This window comes from Harpia harpyja, chromosome 7 (assembly GCF_026419915.1).
Source record: "Harpia harpyja isolate bHarHar1 chromosome 7, bHarHar1 primary haplotype, whole genome shotgun sequence".
In the NCBI taxonomy this organism is placed as follows: domain Eukaryota; kingdom Metazoa; phylum Chordata; class Aves; order Accipitriformes; family Accipitridae; genus Harpia; species Harpia harpyja.
In genome coordinates, this window is record NC_068946.1 from 13,873,640 (window position 1) to 13,894,543 (window position 20,904).

A 20,904-nucleotide genomic window follows, 5' to 3' on the forward strand; every position below is an offset into this window, starting at 1 on the left:
TCTCCCCACTTTCCCCATCACTCAATCCCGCACTCACCATCCCACATCCCGCAGGACATCCCGGCCGTCAAAGGAGAGGATGCGGGCACCGGCTCGCAGTGGGGCCCCGCTGCCCGTGAAAAGGGCTTCCCAGTTACTGAAGAGCACTTCGTCCTGGTGGGGAGGGGTGGAAAGAGGGGAGGGTCAGCCCTGCCTGCACCCTGAGAGCATCACAGGAGCTCTGAGCCCCAGCAGCCTCTGGGGAGGGGATGCTTCACAGTCACTACCATGTGGATGGATGGGGGCTTTGGGATGCTCTGCGGCTCTCAGAGCTCATGGGGTGTCAGGAAGGGGATGGGGATACACACGTACCCGGAGGTTGACAATGGGCACGGCGGCGCGGTCGGCCCTGCGCACAATGCTGTAGAGGTCCTGCAGGCGGGAGGAGAGGAAGGCGCGGAAGGTGCCGGCCAGCCCGACCTGCCGGGCTTGCTGGAAGCACTGGAAATCGGCGCCCCGGATGCCGCGCATGCCACCGCTCAGCGGGGCGTTCAGGGCCACCAGGTGAAGCTGCCAAGAGAGGACAACAGGGCTTGAGGGACATGGCTTTGGCCACCATCATCACCTCCCCTCAACTGGCACGTGGCACTCACAGCAGGCTGGAAGTCCTGGTGCACGTGGGCGGCCACGGGGGCCGGATCCGGCCGGCGGTGGATGTAGTAGCTGTTGAGGAGCTCGTGCTGGTGGTGGAGCAGGGGTTGCTCGGGCAGGCGGTGCTGGTTGGCCACCACCTCATCCCCGTGCCAGGGTCGGGCGGTGGGTGGGGGGCTGTGGTTGTGGAGGGGGTGCAGGGGTCCGCGGGGTTGGAGGGGGGGCTGGGGGCCGGCATAGTGGATGCTGGGCGGCTTGTCGTACACCTCGTTGTCCTGGGGAGGGAGGGGGAGACAGGCTGGGGGTTGGTGCTGCCCCAGGTGAGAATGGGGATGAGGATGGAGATGGGGGTGGAGACGGTTGGGGATGGATGGAGATGGGAATGGTTGCAGATGGATGGAGATGGGGATGCGGATGGAGATAGGATGAGGATGTATGAGGACGGAGGATGGGGATGGAGGATGACGTTGGGCATGGGGGATGAGGATGGGCATGGGGGAGAGGGGACTCACCAGAGCCGAACTGGGGATCAGGGTGTGCTCCTCCAGCTGCAAGGGCATGGCACATCAGATCCCAGCTGCCCCCCTCTCTGCTTCCTCGCGCATGGGTGGGGGGACCCACAAGCATCGCCAAAAGACACCACCGAAACCCCAGGGCAATGCTGTCTGCACTCCCCTAGCGCCAGGCAGTGCAACCCAAGATGGGGTGCTCCTCCGCCCCCCCCCACTCACCAGCACCCGTCGGAAGCCCCCACGCAGGCGGACGTAGAGCTCTTGCCGGTCGGTCAGGAAGACAAGGCTGCCCTCGGGCAGCTCATGCGCAGCACTCAGCATCGCCTGGTAGGTCGGCAGGGTCCGCAGCTGCAGGCACAGCCCGGCGGGTGGCTCAGGGCTCAGCTGGCCAGCCCATGGGCGACCCCCTGCCCAGAGCCCCAACTCACCCCCAAGGACATTCCACTGGTGCCTGGTGGTCCAGGGGGTCCCGGTGGTCCAGGGGGTCCAGGGATACTGATAGCTGGGGAAGAAGGGTGAGATGGAGAGGGCTGCAGCAGGGGCTGCAGGGAAGGATGCAAGGGTGGCGGGGGGGATGCAATAGGGAAGGTACTCACCTTGTCTGTGGGGACCTGGGAAGGAGGGTGGACCAGGGGGGCCGGGAGGGCCAGGGGGGCCCTGCCGCCCCTCATATCCCACACCAGGGGGGCCCTGAGGTCCGGGAGGCCCTGGTGGCCCAACGATACTGTCCCCCTTGGGACCCTAGGCAATGCGAGAGAGCATCTCTGGAGCAAAGCACCCAGGGATGCTGCACCCCCCCATTCCCCCCTCACCCGCTGCACCATGGGGTACTCACCGGCAGCCCAGGATAGCCCTGGGGCCCTGGAGGCCCTGGCAGCCCAGAGATGCTGGGACCGTAGAGTGGGGTGCTGCCTGACTCGCCTTTCTCACCCTTGGGACCTGCATCCCCCTTGTCACCCTGCAGGATGGCACAGCCTTAAGATGAGCGGCCAGGCTGCACCCCAGTACCCCAAATCATGCCAGGTGCCAGCCCTGTGAGCCACCACCAGTGGGCAAAGGGCTTACCCGCAGGCTGGCACTGAAGTGACTCAGGTCGTAGGGGAAGTGGCCTGTGGAGAGGGAGAGGAGGGGCGAGGAGAGCTGGGATGCGCACGAGCCACCCTCTGCCCACCTCTGCCTGTGGGGACTGGTCACCTACCTGGGGGTCCCGGGGCTCCAGCATCACCTTTCTCTCCCTTTTGTCCTGGAAATTGGTGGAAACCTGTGGGAAGCAGCAGAGAGATGCCATCTCAGCGCTGCAGCATCCCAGCTCCAGCTGTAACGGAGGGGCTGTACCCCGCCACCCCACCTTGCTGGGGGTCCCCGAACTGCCCCGATGGTGCTGGGAGAGGGACACCCCCTTACCGGGGAAGGCTGGCAGCGCAGGATGGCTGGAGTCGCTGAAGGCCTGCGGGGATGCAAAGGAAGTGGCTGCAGAGACAGCAGGATCCTCAGGGACCTCCCCTCAACGTGATGCTGATGACAGCCCCATGTGCCAGCCCTGGCCAGGATGCCACGGGAGCATCCTCCATCCTCTCCAGCCAGGCAGGGGGCACCGGGAGGACCTGGTCACCAGCCCTCAGCACCCCCATCATGGTGACCGTGTTGTTACTCACATTGCTGCTGTCGTAGACTATGCTGCCAGGTGGCCCAGGGGGCCCTGGGGGACCTGGGGGCCCTGGGGGACCCTGCAGGGAGAGAGATGTGTCAGGGTCCTGCAAAGTGCACAGTTCCCATAAGGGGAACACTGGAGCCATGCCCTGCCCCAGAGGGTCAACCAGCCCCTGAGAGAGGGAGGCATGTGCCCTTTGCCAAAGGGATTTGGGTCCCCCAGTCTGCTGGGCCAGCAGTCCAGGGGGGCTGCAGCAGTGCTCACCCGCAAGCCCAGTACGCTACTGACATCCACGGGGTCACCCTTCTCACCCTTCAGCCCATTCATGCCAGGACGTCCCTGTGGATGAGCCACACAGATGAACCTCATCCCCAACCCCCTGCCAACCCCAGGGTGACACCCCGGTGTCACTTCTGATGCCCCAGCGTCACCTCCAACACCTCAGCATCACCCTGCCCCTCAGGGACACGATAGGGTTTGGGGTTCAGTGGGTGCAAGATGCGCAAATGGGGTGGGGGGACGCAGTGGAGGAGGTGATGACCGAAGGGACAAACAAACCGGGAGCAGGTCTTACGGGTCTGCCCGGAAAGCCGATCTCTCCCTTCATCCCTGCTCGTCCCTGGGGACCCTGGAGGGGAGAGAAGATGAAGATGAGGGTGCTCAGAGCAGGGGCACCCCCCCCGTCCCCCTCTGCCCTGGACTGGCCCCGTTCCTCCCCACGGGATATGAGGAGGATGGTGATGGTGACTTACCGAGGGTCCCATCGGTCCCCGCAGCCCCGGCTCCCCCTGCGGACAGTGGAGAGGAAAAGGGCATCACAACTGGGACCACCTGGCACCCATCGCACAGGGACGTGCTCCCCATTCCTGCAGCGCACCCACCTTTTCTCCTTTCACCTTCGCAGTGACCACGGTCCCATCGGGGCTGATGATGACGCCGGGCTCCCCTTTCTCCCCCTGCAAGAGAGGAGAAGGCACGAGGGGAGATGGAGGGACCAGGCTCCCTCCCATGGTGGGGCTGGCATCACCACCGGGACCCGGTGGCCAGTCAGGATGGGGGACCAGGAGTGCGACCACCCCATGGGGTGGAGGTGGCCCAGAGCAGTTACCTTCAACCCCGGGGAGCCCTGGGGACCAGATGACCCCCGCTCGCCTTTCGGTCCCACCGGGCCCTGCAGGGAGGAGCACAGAGCCCACGTCAGCCCCGACCCACCAAAGGCAGACCCCAACACCCCCCTCCATCACCACCACCCCAGTAGTGCTGCGGCAGGACCGGTGACCAGAGGCTTCACCAAAGTGTGCCCAGAGCTTTCACCGGGGCCACCCCTGTGGTCCCCAGCCCTGCCACTGACTCACCGGGAAGCCGGCGTGACCTGGTCTGCCCTGCAGACAGAAGCAGAGATACTTTTAAGAGCAAACCCTCTCTTTCCAAGAAACTGGATGCCCTCCCAGCAATGCTGAGGAGTGGGCACAGGTGGCAGGGGCACCTACCTCTGGACCAGGCAAAGCCACCAAAGACTTCTGGAAAAAGAGGCAAAACGAGGTTTTTCACCCTGATCGTTGCTCTGAAGAGGTCAGAGCTCCTGGAGAGGTCTCCCCCAGTCCCCCCAAAGGATGGGTGCTGGGCAGGCCCTCCCCCCTGCCAACCCCCCAATTTTGGCTTCTCCCAGCTGCAGTGAAGCCAGGTGCCATCACTTACATCTTCACTAGAGACAGTGATGACCTGTCCAGGGGGACCAGGTGGACCAGGGGGCCCGGGCAGCCCCACACCATCTTGGCCTCGCTCGCCCTGGAAGACACAAGCCATCAGCCCCAGGGCCACCGCTGGCCAGTCCCCGTCCCCAGCCTGGTGGCACCTACCTTCTCGCCGGGGCTGCCTCTGTCACCTTTGGGTCCCTGGAAGGAGGAGCAGGGAGGGGTGAGCTTCCCACTTGGCACCACATGCAGCCGGACCCTGGCTTACAAGCGGAGACCGGCTCCTGCCTGTGGCTCAGCAAAATCTTTCAGGCCACCCCCCTCTGTCTGCAAGGTCCAGGCAGCAAGCCAGGTTGGGATGCTTTTGGGTGGAGGTGGTGGCGAGCAGGGTGGCAAGCCGATGGGGACGGGGTCCCAAGCGGCGTGGGCACCCCTGGCATGCGGTGAGCCCGGTCCTGGAGCAGGGGAACCACCGAAGGCACCGGCGGGGCAGAATTTTGGCTGCTGGGGATGGAGCTGCTGCAAATGGCCCTGCAGCGATCAAGGGTGCCGTGCCTGGAGCGAGGGGGCTTCTGGAAAAGGGGGGCTGATGCTCCTACCTGTGGTCCAGGGAAGCCCTCCAGGCCAGGCCGGCCATCCACGCCGGGTACACCAGCGTCTCCCTGCAACGAGGTGTGGAAAAGGGCAGGATGCAGTATGGAGCACCCTCCCGACAGTCCCAGGTTGGGGAGCACAGGGGTCCTGCCCAGTGCCCTGCAAGCACAGGTGCTCGCACACAGCCCATCCCAATCTCCCGGCACTCCTACCTTCAGTCCCGGCAAGCCGGGCTGCCCAGGGCTGCCAACCTCCCCCTGCAAGGAAAGAGGTGTCAGAGCAGGAGCATCCCCACAGACTGCCTGTGGGCATCCTGCAAGGATGGAGCCAGGCTCCTGTGGCTGGCTCAAGCAAAGGGCGAGAAAGGTGTTTGAAGGGCAAGGAAGGTGTTTGAAGTGCTCCTCACCTTCACCCCCGGCAGTCCTGGCACTCCCTGCAAGTAACAAGAAGGAGCCATGAGCGTTGGGTGATGGCAGGGGACATGATGGCAGGGGATGCCCCCGGGAGCCCAAAATGGAGGCAAGAGCAGAGCTACCTGTGGTCCTTCGGGTCCGGGTGGTCCAGGGGAGCCAGCGGTGAATGGCAGCCCCGAGCCCTCCATGTCGCCCTAGGTGGGGGAGGGAGAACGGGCTGGGCCACGTCTGCCCCCCACTCTGGTTCATCCCACCCCCTCCATCACAGGGGTGATCACTTACAAATCCAGCCTCGTAGCCTCTCCCTGGTGGTCCTGGGGGACCGGGGGGCCCTGGCTGCCCTCGGGGTCCGATGGGCCCAGGAAGGCCAGCTAAACCCATTTCTCCCGGGGCTCCTGCTGGTCCCATTTCTCCCTTGTTGCCCTGCAAAGGGGACAAGAGAAACAAGGGGACAGATGAGACGAGGTGGCAACGGTCCCTGCCTGGAGCCTGCAAGCGGGAGGCAGCACATCCCTTCCCGTATCCCCAAACCGCCCCTTGGGACAGGACATGGATGTTCCCCTGTCTCCAGGGCAGAGGGGCTTTGCAGGAAGGGGCATTGCCCAGCTCACGCATCCTTGGTCCTGGCTGTCTTTGGACGGCCCCAGCTCCCCATGCAATGTGCACAGTGGCCACCAGAGGCTCGTCTAAAATCATAAATGCGAATTTGTTTTGCACATGTCGCTGGCTCCAATGCTGCAGCAGAGCTCAGCACCGAAGGAAGATGCTCGCAGGCATCCTTGCGCTTTGCTGCGGGTCTCCGAGGGGCAGGATCAGTCTTTACGCCCGCTGCTGCCCTATCTACCCTCTCAGTGCTGGCAGCATTAAGAAACCTTAATTCTTGAGGGTCTTGCCCACGGCTCAGGCTGCGGTGCATGGGTCATCCCAAGGGGCATCCTGACCCCCAAGGGAGGGGAGGGCAAGCATGTGTATCCCAGCAAGCCTCTACCTCCACCCTTGGGGATGCAGGGCAGAAAGAAGCTCAAGTAGGCAGGCAGGAGAGTGATGCGCAGAAGATGGGGTATTTTCCGGTGGGCTGTGGGCACCCAACACTCCCCCCCCCCCCAAGCAAACCCTCTTCTGTGCCTCAAAACACCCCACTCACCTTTCCTGCCCATTTCCCAAGGTGGCAGTGCCCAGAGCAAAGCCAAGTTAGGGTGGCAGGAGCCCAGCGAGCATCCTGTGGGTGGTCAGTGGCTTCACGTGCCCTTGAGCTGCAACACTGTTCTGCTCTGGGAGGAACCCAAATCCTAGCATCCCCCTTCCCACTCTGGCACGAGGTGGCCCCCCAGGCCCCATCCCTGCCTCCAGTCTGCAATGCACATAGGACACCCCCCCAAGAAACCCACCCCAGGCACAGTACCTTGGGTCCTGGTGCACCGGGGAGGCCAAGGTCGCCCACGTTGCCCTAGGGAGGAGGAGGAGGGAGAAGAGGGTGTGAAGCAGCTGCCCAGCTCCAGGCAGGAGCAGGTTGGTGCTCCTCAGCCTGGGGATGGAGGGAGCTGGGACCTCCTGGGGATGTGCCAGGGGTGCTGGCTGCCCTGTGGGGGAGCCGTGATGTGCTCCCAGAGGACAGGGGACACTCACCTGCTCTCCTTTGGGCCCTGGCTGCCCAGCTGCCCCATCTCTTCCAGGAGGACCCTGAGGACCCTGCAAGATACCCAGGAGCTGGCTCCAGCACAGGGGAAGCCCATGGGTCTGGTGGGCACCAAGCTCCCCACCACCACAGGAGGCAGTTACAGCCCCACTGCTACGGGGTGGCCCTGGGATGGGTCGCCTTGGACACCTCATACACATACCGCTGGCCCTGGGGGCCCGGGGGTCCCGTCCCTGCCTGGCAGCCCCGGCGGTCCCAGCAGGTCCGTGTGGTTCATCCCAAACCGTCCTGGCTCCCCTGGCAAACCGGGCACACCGGGTGGCCCTGGGGGACCGGGTGGCCCTCGTGGACCCTGGAAGGGAAGGAGGGGATGATGGCTGAGTGTGTTCCCCCACTCCCTGCCAGCAGGACAGGCACTCACCCGCACTCACCCGCAGGCTCTCCAGGTCGCCGCCGAAGCCAGAGCCCTCCATGTCGATGAAGGTCTGGGGGAGAAGCACAAGGGCGATGTCAGGTATCGACAACCAGGGTCAAGGTACCCAGAAGTGCAGGGATTCTGCCTGAGGGATGATGGCAGCATCCCGCACTTCTGTGTCTTGGTGGACCACTCCCCCAAAACTCTATGTCCCAGGGGGTACCCACCAGCTTGTCATGCTTGGAGAAAGGTCCTGGTGGTCCTGGGGGGCCAGGTGGTCCAGGGGGTCCCCTTGGTCCCACACCTGGGTCACCCTAGCACAGAGAGAGTGCAGTTTGCAAGTGCAGCCAAACCAATGGCAAGAGGAAGGGGGGCAGTGGCGTGTGCCGCCCCCCCCCCCCCCCCGGCACCAGCACTCACCTTCTCCCCCTTCAGACCGGGCTCACCTGGTGTCCCGGGGAACCCCTGGGGCCCCATATCGCCCTGCAAAGGGGAGGGGTGGGGGGTCAGCAGGTGGCAAGGCAAGGGGGTGGCTGGCACCCATCACCCCCCCCCCCCCCACTTACAGGTTTGCCGTCCTCGCCAGGATCGCCCTAGGGATGGCAGAGAGGGGAGAGGTCAGTGTGCAGGCAGGCAGGCAGGCAGCGGTAGGGGGAGAGGGGAAACCCAAAGGGTGGAGGGCTCAACTCACGGGCTCGCCGTCCCTGCCGGGGGCTCCGTCCTTCCCCGGAGGCCCTGGGGGACCGGTGACCTGCTCTACCACTGAGCCATCGGCGTGCCGTGAGAGGGTCCCAGGCGGGCCGGGTTCACCCGGTTCCCCTTTCTGGCCCTTGGAGCCAGGGTAGCCAAATCCAGCGCTGCCCTGGGGAGGGAAATGGGGATTGGTGGTACATCCCCAGGGGTGGCAGCCCAGGCAGGCATGGCTTTGCCCCGGCTCCTCCAGTGATGCTCACCTTAATGCCCAGTTCTCCTTTCTCCCCCTGCAGGACAGAAACAAAGAGGAGCAGGTGTCAAATGCAAACACATCACAGTCACCGGCATCCTTGAGCCCCCGGGGTCCACTCTCTCACCCACCTTTTCACCCTTGACACTGCCCATCCCCACGATGCCTCCGGTCCCTGAGTCCCCTTTCAGGCCACGTTCGCCTTTCTCGCCCTTTTCACCTTTGGGGCCGGTGCCTGCGGGAAGGGAAAAGGGACCCGGTCGTGTTTGGGGATGGCCACCGCACCATGTCCCTACTGGTGTGCCAGCTGGCATGGTGGGGAAGCGGAAAACTGCCTTCATTACCTCCTGCGGAGACCCGCAGTGTCTCCTCTGCTCTGGTCCTCTCGGCTTGCTGCAGGGAGCCCCCGCCGCTCCTCGGCCCACTGCCCGCCACCACAGGGGGAGCGGTGACAGGGACAGCATCCACCAGCCCCGGGACACCCTGTGCCAACAACAAGGGGACACCGCAGTGCTGTTCACCTCCCAGTACTCTCCCAAAAGGGACAGGCGCCGGGACCCCATCGGGCATCCCAGGACCTCGACCATGGAGGGCACTCAGTCCTCCTCATCCCTAAAATCTTGGGGTCCTGCCACTGACCATAACACCCGTGGGCACCAACTCACCCCGACTTTCCCTGAGGGTTGGCGGCCACCTTCTGCCCCGCTGCCGAAATCGCCGGAGACCTGCATTTGCCCGGGGAGAAGGGCAAAGGGTGAGCCAGGAGCATGAGGTAGCACCCCCCCAGCCTGCCCCAGCCGGGCTGCCAGCACTCACCTCCTCGGTGTCATCATCCTCTTCCTCGCACTGGCGCTCGGCCGCCCGCGGGTCCCCTTGCAGCTTCAAATCAGCTATCACCCCCTGGAAGGAAACCACGCCAAGGGCTGCCATGGATGGATGGGTGCCATGGACAGAGGTGTGTCACAAGCCACCCTGTGGCATGGTGTGACCTGCCGGGCTGCTCAGCCACCATGTCCTCGAGTGCTCCACGAGGCTCTTTCACCTGGTGCAGAGAGCGCTCTCCACCTGAGCATCCATCCATAACCCAGCACAGAGATGTTTCAACCTTGCTGCCCCAGTGCCCAGCACCACCGGCATGGAAAAAGCCATGTGCCAGTTCTGGCACCAGGCAGGCTGAGTGGAGGTAGCAGCCAGGATCCAGCCATCCAGCCAGCCAACAATGCTTTTACAGGGACCTTTTTGGCCATGCTCCATGGTTCCCCTCTCCGGAGGGCTCCCCAGCGGCAGACGGCTTCTCTGCTCCAAGCAAGGGCCACTGGCAGGTCCCAGTCCGCTGCAGCCCTGGTTTTGTATTTCTTAGGCTAATCCACACTTCCTTACCATTTATTTGGGTTTTACAAGCACTGTGTGCATCCAAGCTGCTTGTTTATACAAGAAACCACCACAAATTCCTTCCTAAGGATGCTGCCTCCAGACAAATCCCCGTAGCTGAGCTACCTGTGCTGCCTGGGAGGGCTGCATCCCTATCTTCGCTGGGGACAGTGTGCGGGTACCAACCTGAACCCCATGGCTCCCACAGTGAGCAGAGTCACCCAGCACATCTCAGAGCCCAGCCCAGGTCCTCGCTGCTGGGATGGGACACAGGGATGCTGCTGGGATGGGATGCTGCCCATCCCTCTGATCCCGGCGGGGAGGTGCCAGGGACCATGCTGGGAAGTGAGCTTGAAGAGGGCAGATACCTCCCACTCAGTGTCTGTTCTCTGGGCAAGACACCTAAAATAATATTTGGGCTCACTTGAAAGCACAGCGCACCACGTCCGGGAAAGAGAGCTGCGGTCAGGAAACATGATGGGTTTAAGAAAACAAGAATCAGGGGCAGCTGCAGTTCAGCCAGGCTGGCTATGGCATTATAATATGAATATATTATAAATATACTATAGACATATAATAAATATAATATATTATAAATATATTATATTTTTATATATATAAAGTAATAAAATATTTATAAATCCCTCCCACAAGCAAATGCCCCACAGGTGGGTTGTGACCTCCTCCAGCTGCTCGCCCTCATGACAGCCAGCTCTAATCCATCCCTCTCCTCCCCACTGAGCACCAGCAGCAAGCCCAAGCTTTAATAAATGCAACACTCTAGCCTGGTCTTCCTGGTCCTGGGGCTTGCCAGAGGCATCAGAAATAATCCGGTTCCAGCCCTGAACCGAGGCATCCCCATGAGGGATGGTCATAAGGGCCCTTTGCAGTCCATTTGCCCCAATAAAGGGGGCAGCAGCATCATAGGTCTTATCATGCATCCAGCTGCAAACCAATCCTCCTGCCAGACCCCAGCTGAGACCCCATTTACAGTAACCCCCTTGATATCTGCTGTCCCAGGGGCTTCTGCATTACCTGCAGGCTTTGCCCCTCCAGGTTTCATGCCATTGACACAAAGGCAACTCAGGAAGAAGCACAGATGCCAGCTGAGACCCCACCAGCAGCCCTCCAGCTGCCTGCGAGCAGCTCATCTTGCGGCTTGACTGAGGGCCAGGTTTTAATCAGCTTGATGCCCTGTTAGTTCCAGATAACACGAGTCAGGGCTGGTCAGCAATGGAAATACCACGAGGCAGTCAGATGCCAAGGAGACGTCCAAGCCTGCGCTCCCCGCTTTCCTCTTGGCCAGCTGAGGCAGTCAGCCTCCTTCCCTCGATGGCCATCTATTCCCCACGGGAAAACTGGGGGCGGGTGGTGGGATCGGGTGCTTGGCAAGCTCAGGAACATCACCTGCTAGAAAGGCAGGAGTGCTTTGCTCTGCTCTGGGCTGTTGCTTTGCCTTCCAAATAGTGTCAAGCCCTCTCCAGCTGGGGAGAGCAGTTCTTCCACAGCCATGATCTGGCCCTCCCAGCACATTCAAGAGCAAAAAGTTGCTCTTGAGACCTCAAGGGACCAGCCCGAATCCCAGTGCAAACCGGTCTCCAGCCCATCAATAATTAACCCCTTCCTGGGGGAGCTTTCCCTGCCCAAAGCCATTTAACTGGGACCGCGGCAGCACCACTCATTAATCAAGATGATGCTTAAGCTCAGAAATGTGCTTTGCAAAGCTCCCCAGGAAAAGCATCGTTCCACTCGGCAGAGCCTCTGTTGCTGGGCAAACCACGCTCAACCCAGGCAAAACCTGGCGGTACAATCCTGAACTTTCCTCTCCTCAACCACTGCGGGGGATTTCCATGTCAGCTGGGCATTTTCCCCACGCTTTCCATAAACCTTTATCTAGAACATAAGTCACGCTCAAATCACAGGCTGAGCTATCACCTTCTCTCCTTGCTCTCCAAAGTCTTCCTGCAGATACCGCCCAACGTCAGCCAACAAAGATATGCTCCAGCCCAAGCATTTTTTCCAGCTAAGAGAGACATTTTACCAGCCAAACCAGCTCCTCCACGAAAGGAGTTGGGTATTTTTAGCAATGGGGAGATTCGAAGAGGCTCCATGCATTTGCTGGAAAAGGTATGGGCAACGGTGACTGCTGTAGCACAACCCCATCTCCTCCTGCCAGCCCACCTTGAGAGTTTTGCTTCGGTGAGACCCAAGACAATAAAGTTGGTGGCATCTCAAGCCACCTTTCCCCCCCATCTCAAGTGTCTCCTTCCCCAGGGCCATGCATGGAGCGTGGCCGCTGGTTAGTCTTCTGGGCAAAGAAGTTGGTTCAACAGGCACAGGCTGGTGTCACGTCCTGCCAGCCTCACCCAGCCTTCCTGGAGATGCTCCTTGGGGTGACCTGAGGCCTTACCTGATATTTATCTGGGTCGGCCCCTCCAGCCTGAGCAACGAAGAGCCCGGAGCCATCTTCCAGCTCCATCTCATCCGGGGAGCGCTCAAAGGGGACCCGCTCGTGCTCCTCACAGTCCAGGTAGAGAATTACTTCATCCTCCTCCACGCTGATGGCAAAGCGCGTCCACTGGTTGAGCAAGGTGGGCACAGTGAAGGTGGCCGCCGCGTATGAGCTTGGCGAGCCCGGCTCCGTGTAGTAGAAGATGATTTTCTGCTTGCCTGCCTGCAGCTCTGAGAGCTTGACGCCCACATAGATGATGCTCTGCGAGGAGTCCGTGACGGCAAAAAGCACACCGGCCCGGGGGGTGGTGGGCTGGATGTGGAACAGAAGGGAAAAGTCCCTGTAGAAAGGGCTTGGCAGGTGGTACCGGGCCACCTGGCCCGTGTTGGCGTTAGGGCCGAAGACATAGCCGGGATTGTTGTCAGGGCCATAAATTTTGAGGATCTCTTCCGGTGGGGGGTCTCCGATCAGCTCCAGGAGGCTGACCTCGGTGCTCAGATTCTCTGCAAAAGGAAGGGAAAGGGGATGGTCATAACTGGCTTGGCGAGGATGGTCACTCTTGTCAAGGTGCCTTGGGGGGATACCACTGGCCATGCCTCCCCCAAACGCCACTCTACAGTGGCTTCCTCTGCTCGCCCTCCCCAGGGCCCGGGATTTTCCTTCAGGCTGCGGGTTCGCCAAGGTAGCAACGCTCCTCGAGCTGCTCCCACAGCATTGTTTGGATGTGACTCCCAAAATCCCATGCATTCCCTGCTGCTGGTCCTCCAACCACAGCTGGAACATCCCTGAGTTGGGATAAAACCAAAGGGATCTTGCCCATGGTAGCAACATGCAGGGGATGCTGCTGGAGCACCAGGATGCTGAACAACCATGGAGCCGCGAGGAAGTGTGTTGCATCCATACCCGCTCCAGGGTCACGGCGACCCCCCACGTCATCCTGGGACAAGCTCACGGGGTCACTCCGGCTGGGAATAAATCAGAGCCATCCCCTTGCAACACCCTGGGAACGGGGCTCGAGCCGGCGCGCCTCATCAGCTTCCCAGATGATCTCAATTTGGAGCTCGCCTCCTTTCCCGACTCCTTTTTCTCAAGGCGCTTGGGGAAGTTCTGCTCAGGACGGTCTCTCCTACCCGACACAGCTGAACATCTGGCTGGGGCGAGCCGGCTCTCTGTACGCCAGCTCCCGTTGTTTTGGCAGCAGGCACATCCTCATCGCCCACACACCGGGCGCTGGATTCCTCCTCTCCTATGTCAACTGCTCAGGCAAGCGCCAACTCGATGGGAGCGAGCACGCCGGGTGCTTTTTTTAACTCCACGTTTCCCGGGAGCGAGGAAACCCAACCACCCCAGCTTCAAAATGGCTGAGGGCTCTGCACTGGGAACAGATGCTCGGTGCCAATTTCAGCTCCATCCTGAGTCAGGAGCAGGAGCTGAGACAATTCAATGTCCCCAACTCCATCCCTGGTGAGCAATGGGGGGTTATCAGAGGTGTGCTGAGCCCAGGAGGACCAGCCAGGAACCTCCACCCTGCTCTGGAGCCAGGCATTGTCCTCCAGAGCTCTTAAAAAAAATAAGAAGAGAAAAAAAAAAGAAAGAAGAAATCAGCCCAGCCTTGCCCAGCCTGGAAGGAAAACACGTCTCTCAGGATAGTGGGAGGAGATGAAAACCTGGGTGCCTCTTCCAAAGCCTGGGGGTATCTGTGCACATGGAGCATCCCCAGCCTCCCCCCACTGCCAAGCTCTGATGCCAGCACCAGCCCCGTGACAGGGACCCAGGCAGCGGGGACATTAGAAATGCCACTGATTAGAGGTGGGGGCAAGTTTTCTCTCTGCCAGACCCTAGACGCACTGATCCTTTCCTGAGCTTGCTGCTCTGAAACCGCTCAGTGCCCACCCTGCTCCCCCAAGCCCCGAGTCCCTCCCAAGCTTGGCATGCCATAACTGAGCACCCAGCTGGGAGGAAACCTCCCTCCCAGCCTTGCACCAGCCCTAAGCCCCTCATCTGCCCTGCACCGGGATTGGGCTTCCCCATGGGACAACCCCAGCCCGCTCGGAGGGGAAGGGCTAAGTACAGCCCCTCTGCCTCACTGGCTGTGGGGAACCCTGGATCCTGGAAGCCCAGCATCCTTTTGCACCCAGGTGTGTGCAGCCCTACACCAAAAATGATGGGGCGAGCGAGCAGGGCTCCCCTGGACCCACAGTGAGCCCCAGCCTGGCACCCACCCTTGAGACACCCCATGCTCAGGCACCCCACAAGCTCGGTCCCACTGCCCCGTCCCCAACCGTGTCATCCCCAGCCACCCTGCAGCAGGCAGCTGTGGCCAAGCCAACTGCAAATGCCAGGATGCAGGGAAGGAGCTTATCTTGGGCTGGAGGAAGCCAAATTCACAACAGCTTTAAGGGAAGAGGAAACCAGAGCTTCCTCCCGGGGGTCTGCAGGGGTGTAAGAGCCAACGCTGCAATTTCTGCAGCTAGACAAGCCATCGTCTGCCCCCAGGGCTTGGGATGACAGGGGACAGGCTGAAAGAGCCTTTTGTTAGCAATGCAATTTTCAACCACGCTCCCGTTGGCATTTCAGACGGCTCTGGGATCCTCCCTCCTCTCCAAACATGCCACTCGCCCCCGAGCCCAGGGTGGGAGCTGGGTGCCAGTACTTCTCCAAGCAAACAGGGATGCGTCTTTCCCCTGTGCAATGCGCAAAGCAGGTGGAGGCCAGGGCTACGAGGCTGGATGGGGCCTGGGGAGCAGGGGGAGTAAGGGGACACCCCTTCAAACGGCTGTTCCCCTGCAAAAGCCAAGTGCCCCTTCTCAACCCCAAACCTTTCAGGCCATGCCTGCTTTTTCCAAATGGCACCCAAAGCCCAAATATTGCACCCCCTTCCTCCCTGTGGCAAACCAGCAGCATCCACCACGGAGAGCCAGAGACAGTCGACGCTGCAGTGATTTTGGGATGAGTGCTGGCACGGGACGGCTGTAGGGATGTCTCTAGCCACAGCGACCCAGCCATTGACTCCTGTTGCCATCAGAAAGGCCCCAGGGATGTTCCAAGCCACCTTCCCACTCTGCCCTGACCTTCTTGGCTGGCCCAAGCCAGGGCTGCCAGCATGGCCCTGCACATCCCATCCCAGCTGGGATGCAGGGGACCCCTGGCACTCAGGAGCATCTCAAGTCACTCCATGGAGTGCACCACAGTCCCCACATCCCCCACCCATTCCCGACGCTGCCCATCTGGGAGTGCGGGCTTCTCTCTAAGCATCCCCATGATCCTGCCGCACCCCCCTGGGTCGGCTGGCGAACAGAGCCGCTTTGACACTGAAGAGGACCATGTATGCGACCCTTGTCCGCCAGCCCCCTGCTAAATTGCCCCTCTGGCAGCAGTGGGTGTCTCGCCGCTCCTGGTCAGCAGCCCCAGGCCATCACCCGAGGGCACAGGGGGCCGGCGCGGGAACACAGCCTCATTCAGAGGGCTCGGCGGGGGGAGTGGTGAGCTCCCTCTCCTGCTTTCATCCCAAACTGTGTTCTTGCTCTTACACCCTGATGTGCATTTCTCTGAGTGCCAGTCCCCATCCCCCCCCGCTCCCTTCCTTTCAACCCTCTGCCAAAGAGGCACATCTTGATCCCTGGCTGACATACAGCAGGGTCACAACCACCTAATGATGAAGCTGGAGGCAAAGTAACCTCTCCTGCCTGCCAAGCAGGGGGGACCAAACATTAGCCATTGGGTAAATCATTAATCCCAAGGCAAAGGGCCGGTCTGGGAGAGGGGAGCATGCAGCCATGGCCACGGGTCACCTTGAAGCCTCCTCAGCACCATGGCCCCAGATGCTGCTGCGGTCAGGCATCTGTGGGGTCTTGGTCCTTCCCCTGTCCCTGCGGGGAGCTGCCAGCTCTGCAAGCACCCCGCTCCCAGGATGGAAACCCCAAAGCCTTTGGCTGTGCACTGCGGTACCTGCAAACTGGCCATGAATGCCAGCATGGTGCGCTTGGGGAGCATCTCTTGTCCTGGCCACCAGGATGTTATCTTTTAACTAGCCACTGTGTTTCACCGGGGGTGAAACAGCCCGAGGAGGGGATGGTGATGCTCAGCCTTGCGGAGGGAGCCAAAACCTGCTGGCCGTCCCCGTTTGAAGCTGAGGCTGGATGGAAAGCTATTTTGGACTCAGCAGCATCCCATGGGGACAAGGCAGAAGCATCCCTCAGTGCCTAAAAACCTGGGGGAGTTTGGGGAGGTGACACACACACACAAATACATGGACATCACCCAGCCACATTACCTGCAGAAGCATTAATAAAGACACAAGAATACCCTTCGTCCTCCTTGGGGAGAGCATCACAAGGCAGAGGCAGGTGCCCACCAGCCAAGTGCATCCAACACAGGTCTCTGACGGCCTCGCAGAAGCCCTGGCACGGCGGGGGGGTTACGGGGACTGAGGCACTACACCCGGGGAGCAGGAGCAAGCAGAGAAACCACTCCACGTAGCGATGGCACCGCGATTCAAGCAGCCCCTCCCACTCATGCAAAGCGGCCCGAATTTCCGCCTCGCTGCTGTGGCGGAGGTAATTTGGTAATCTGAAATGGTTGGTGCCCAGCACGCTGCAGAAAGGCAGGCGGGTTGGGATGGGCAGGCAATGGCCAGCTGGTGGCATCAGTCCGAGTAAGAAGGATGTGAGCCCTGTGCCGCTACTACCGTAGAGTTGCATAGTGGCGGTTAGTAAATCAAACTCGAGAGGACCGGAGTTATTGGCAAGAGGAGGATCCACACCGTTAGCCACCCTCCTGTTAGGCAAAGAAGGACTCTGGCTCCCATTCATGCCAGCCAGCACCAGCCCCTGGTGGCCGGTGCCATGCCGCAGGTTTGGTGCAGCGGGCGATGCTCCATGGTGGTATCGGGGTGGTTGCGCCGTGGGGTCCCAGGGCGGCACCGCCTGATCACGGGTACTGTCACCTGGTGAGAAAGGAAAAGGGGCACTACCTGGCCGGGGACCCGCCGGTCTCTGCAAGGACACCTGTGTCCTGGTTGCTGCGGGGGTCCCCGTCCCCAGGAACTGCGGGTCCTCGGTGTTCCCCATCCCCAGGAGCTGCGGGTCCTCGGTGGTCCCTGTCCCCAGGAGCTGTGGGTCCTTGGTGGTCCCTGTCCCCAGGAGCTGTGGGTCATCGGTGGAGCTGCTGGCCACATCCTGGTCAGGGGCAAGTGACGTGCTGCGCGGAGGAGCAATGCTTGGCCGTGCAGTGCTCTCCACCAGCCCCGTGGCATTCCAATCCCACTGCTCGGTGTTTTCGGCCGCGGTCCCCTTGCCCATAGGTGTTGCTGTGCTGGGATCTGGCTCCTGGCGCTGTGGGGTGGTGACGTCCCCCACCACCTGGCCATCCCATGTCCCTGGGGACACGCTGGGGGTGGGAGCTGCTGCAGAGGCAAGTGGCTCCGGTGCTGTAGTTTCCTTGCTGGGTATCGCTGGGCTTTCCGTGGTCTTTGTGCTGCCCCAAACCCAGTCCAGGAGCTGCATTTCAGAGGGGGAGAAGCAGCAAGCCAGGAGGAGCAGAAAGCCCAAGTGAGGTGGGGCCGGGGCCATTAGGAAGGCAAAACGAGTCCCGTTGCTTCAGAGGTTGAAACGGAGAGGCCAGAGGAAGGAAAGGAGGGAACAGGCAGGAGTTTTGCCCCGGCTGCACTCCCGGAGCACTCACATCGCTCTCTCCTCCCCAGCTCCGGCGCACGACCCTTCAAACTGGAGCAGAGCAGGAGGAGTGGCCGCACCGCCGGCCCTGCCAAACCCTCCTCTCCCGAGCGCCAGCCTCCCCGCAGCCGGCACGGCCCCCCGGGGACCCTGCCGCCCAGCTGGGAACCCACCTGAGCCCCCAAAACCTCTGGGAGCCGAGCCAGGCCTCAGACGCACCCTGTTCCCTGTCCCAGCTGCTGCTACCAGCTTTTTAACTCCTTCCTGCCACGGAAATCCTAAATCCTCTCTCCTTGTTTGGTGGCTCTGGTTAAATTACTGGCATAGAGAGCTGTACATAGGGGGGTCATGCATGGACACGGTCCCCACAGATGCCCAGTTTTGGTGGGACACACAGGTACCCCTGCTCCAGCTCTCAGGGAAAGGTTATAACCTCAGAGCAGAAGAGAATGAGGAGGGAAAAAAAATCCCAGAAAACATTTCCAAGATTTCCACCGGCCGGAAACACAAGTCCCAAAAGTCAAGTGCTTTTAAGCTGCTTTCCCGGCTCGGTTAGAGAGCCAGGACCCCCCCATGTGCTGTCGCAGGACAGTGAGGGGAGAAGCTTGCAATCCCCCCCCACCGCGAGCATCATGCGCCAGCAACGTCTTGACGCCAGGAGGTCTGAGCAATTGCAGCCTTGAACACTTGAGTTTTCCTGAAGCCTGGGATGAAAATCTCCCCCAGGCAGCGCTGGTGCTCTCCCACGCCCCCCAAAATTCAATTGCTCTTCACCCCAGCTTAAAAAAATCCCCCCAAATCCACTTATCTGGCTTGTTTTCCCACATCAGCGCTGCTGTGCTCTGGAGATGATGACCCCTGTTCCTGGGGACCACCACGTCCCCAGTCCCCTGTGGGGATGGAGCACACCCATGGCCTGCACTGCCATTCTGCTCTTGCTGTGATACTGGGCAAGTCACCTTCATGACTCAAAAAGTGTCCCCAAGAAGGGACATTGACGGGTAGGTGACAATTTTGTCTCCCCCTAGACAGGATGCTGCATGACCGGGAAAGCCACACGCTGCAGTAAAGTGGTCCCGCAATGTGGAGTGGGAAGGGATGCAACTCTCCTGATGCTCTGGCTTGAAAATATTCAGGAAAAGCACTGAAACGAATGCTCAGATGTCTATTTTGCTTTACACAACATTTCCCACACTACTTTTTAAGCGAAACGGGTGAGTTTTCCCCTTAAAATGGTAGTTGGCACAGCAAGGATGCTGTTGCTAATAGGCTTGCCCCATGACTGATGCTGTTAGGGGTGCATGTTGTGGAACAGCCCACGACTAATTGAATGCGGGACGCATTTTCGTCCGTATATCAGAGTTTCCATATGGCCCCCCGAAGCTCATGTGCTCCCATCAACCTGATGAAAGGAGCCAGCCTGCCAACCCGCCCTGGCGTGTTTGGACGGGACCCCGCTGCACCCAGCTCTGCTCCCCTGGGGCGAGGGTGCAGCATCCTGGCAGGGTGCGGGACCGCCCCTCGTGTCCTTGGCACATCCGAGAGGGATGCCGGTGACTGCTGCTCCTCTCCCACTGGTGGGGAGGACAGATGGAAAAGCTTGGTGTTCCCATGGCCTCTGCCCCAAACTGGGGGGAGATAAGTGGGGTGACAGCCTGTGGCAAGGATGCGATCCAAGCCCCGTGGAGCCACGCAGCATCCCCAGGGCAGCTCCTGGAGCCAGGGGGGAGCATCACGAGCCCTGATGAGCTGCCTCATCTCAGCCAGGAGGGTTTCGATGGTGGCACCATGCTGGGGTGCCCCAAGCGTGTGCAGACACGATGCCCAGCTGGAAAAAATCCCATTTCTCCCTTCTGCTGGGATTAGGCAGCTCACGATAGCAGAGCAGAGCAAAGCAGCAATCCTGTGGGACCTCCCTGTGCGCGGGGCCGCTGCCGCCAGCCCTCGTTAAGTCAATGATCTTCGTTTCACTGCACACCTCCACGCCGGCAGCTCCCGGGGGAAGGAGCCAGGGCTGGGGCATCCCCACAAGCTACAGCATCTGTGTCCCCTGGCTGTGCTGCTGACCCCCTCTCAGCAGCAGGATTTCCAAAATAAGGGCTCGGAGGCTGGCCTGGTGGCACAGGTGGCCATCCCGACCCAGCATGCCCAGTTCTGCCACTGATCAAGCAGCAAGGCAGGCACAGGGAATGTACCAGCCAGTGAAATATTTTGGTAGAAGTATTTCCCCAAAGAGAAGCCACAGCAGCCAGCTTGCTGGCAGAGCAGGGGAAACCCCTTGTTTTAGCGTCATCTAGGCTAAAGGCTCTCAAAAAGCACTTTGCACACTCCAGGGGATGCTGCCGGAAGCTCATCGTGACCTTGCATTTCTTCAAAAGCAAAATTGGACCCTCAATCTGGTCCCAATTCTATCCTGAACAGGCAGGCTGTGTCTTCCCACCGCTGTCTGGCATCTGCTGGTGCAGCCTGGTCCCCCTGGAAAAGGGGTAAGAGTCTGCCCTGCTCGCTGCAGGCTTGGTCCTGTCCCAGAAGAAAAGGAGGGGGAAAAAGTGGGGGGAAGGGGGGAGAATAAAGGAAGGGGGGAAAGGGGGGGAAAGGGGGGGAAAGGGGAGGGAAAGGGGGGGGAGAAAAAGGGAAAAAAGCCTGTCACCCAGGTTTCAGACCTGCTGCATGCCATCAGTAATTAAAGAATAATAATGTTATTCTTTGGAGGCGAAAGTGGGGCCAAGCAAGCGGGTTTCAAGTGACGTGGCCACGCATGTCCCCATGCCATAGGAGCAGCCCATGGCGGTGGCCAGGGACAGTAAACCTGGCCATGAATGTACCAGGCTTTGCAACATGCGCTGCGTCCCCAACCTGCGTCCTGAGCTCTCACTGGGGGCAGCTCCGGGTTGCTCTCCCCATAGCATTTTGGGAGGAGA

The 20,904-nt window shown here is 60.7% G+C and overlaps 1 protein-coding gene across 2 annotated transcripts in view; it reads right to left on the minus strand.

Annotated features, from left to right (window-relative positions):
• The window catches only part of COL18A1 (collagen type XVIII alpha 1 chain), a 41,456-nt gene that overhangs the window by 1,248 nt on the left and 19,304 nt on the right, over positions 1-20,904 (minus strand). The window contains exons 1-41 of one of the 2 annotated variants that reach the window (XM_052792564.1): positions 16,585-17,978; positions 12,270-12,814; positions 9,305-9,388; positions 9,154-9,213; positions 8,833-8,971; positions 8,620-8,723; positions 8,499-8,525; positions 8,237-8,407; positions 8,112-8,138; positions 7,966-8,028; positions 7,773-7,859; positions 7,562-7,615; positions 7,333-7,482; positions 7,121-7,183; positions 6,897-6,941; positions 5,777-5,917; positions 5,617-5,688; positions 5,488-5,514; positions 5,294-5,338; positions 5,087-5,149; positions 4,653-4,688; positions 4,492-4,581; positions 4,284-4,313; positions 4,149-4,175; positions 3,902-3,964; positions 3,675-3,749; positions 3,546-3,581; positions 3,368-3,421; positions 3,058-3,132; positions 2,798-2,869; positions 2,547-2,589; positions 2,341-2,403; positions 2,208-2,251; positions 1,978-2,100; positions 1,739-1,883; positions 1,571-1,644; positions 1,362-1,490; positions 1,143-1,178; positions 633-905; positions 352-549; positions 38-153 (exon numbers count right to left, since the gene is read on the minus strand). In XM_052792564.1, coding sequence (XP_052648524.1) covers positions 38-153; positions 352-549; positions 633-905; positions 1,143-1,178; positions 1,362-1,490; positions 1,571-1,644; positions 1,739-1,883; positions 1,978-2,100; positions 2,208-2,251; positions 2,341-2,403; positions 2,547-2,589; positions 2,798-2,869; positions 3,058-3,132; positions 3,368-3,421; positions 3,546-3,581; positions 3,675-3,749; positions 3,902-3,964; positions 4,149-4,175; positions 4,284-4,313; positions 4,492-4,581; positions 4,653-4,688; positions 5,087-5,149; positions 5,294-5,338; positions 5,488-5,514; positions 5,617-5,688; positions 5,777-5,917; positions 6,897-6,941; positions 7,121-7,183; positions 7,333-7,482; positions 7,562-7,615; positions 7,773-7,859; positions 7,966-8,028; positions 8,112-8,138; positions 8,237-8,407; positions 8,499-8,525; positions 8,620-8,723; positions 8,833-8,971; positions 9,154-9,213; positions 9,305-9,388; positions 12,270-12,814; positions 16,585-17,881 — 5,066 coding nt within the window. In that variant the 5' untranslated portion in view covers positions 17,882-17,978. Of the gene's footprint in view, positions 1-37; positions 154-351; positions 550-632; positions 906-1,142; positions 1,179-1,361; positions 1,491-1,570; positions 1,645-1,738; positions 1,884-1,977; positions 2,101-2,207; positions 2,252-2,340; positions 2,404-2,546; positions 2,590-2,797; positions 2,870-3,057; positions 3,133-3,367; positions 3,422-3,545; positions 3,582-3,674; positions 3,750-3,901; positions 3,965-4,148; positions 4,176-4,283; positions 4,314-4,491; positions 4,582-4,652; positions 4,689-5,086; positions 5,150-5,293; positions 5,339-5,487; positions 5,515-5,616; positions 5,689-5,776; positions 5,918-6,896; positions 6,942-7,120; positions 7,184-7,332; positions 7,483-7,561; positions 7,616-7,772; positions 7,860-7,965; positions 8,029-8,111; positions 8,139-8,236; positions 8,408-8,498; positions 8,526-8,619; positions 8,724-8,832; positions 8,972-9,153; positions 9,214-9,304; positions 9,389-12,269; positions 12,815-16,584; positions 17,979-20,904 lie in introns of those variants that run through there. The other variant, XM_052792565.1, reaches the window with a different exon arrangement.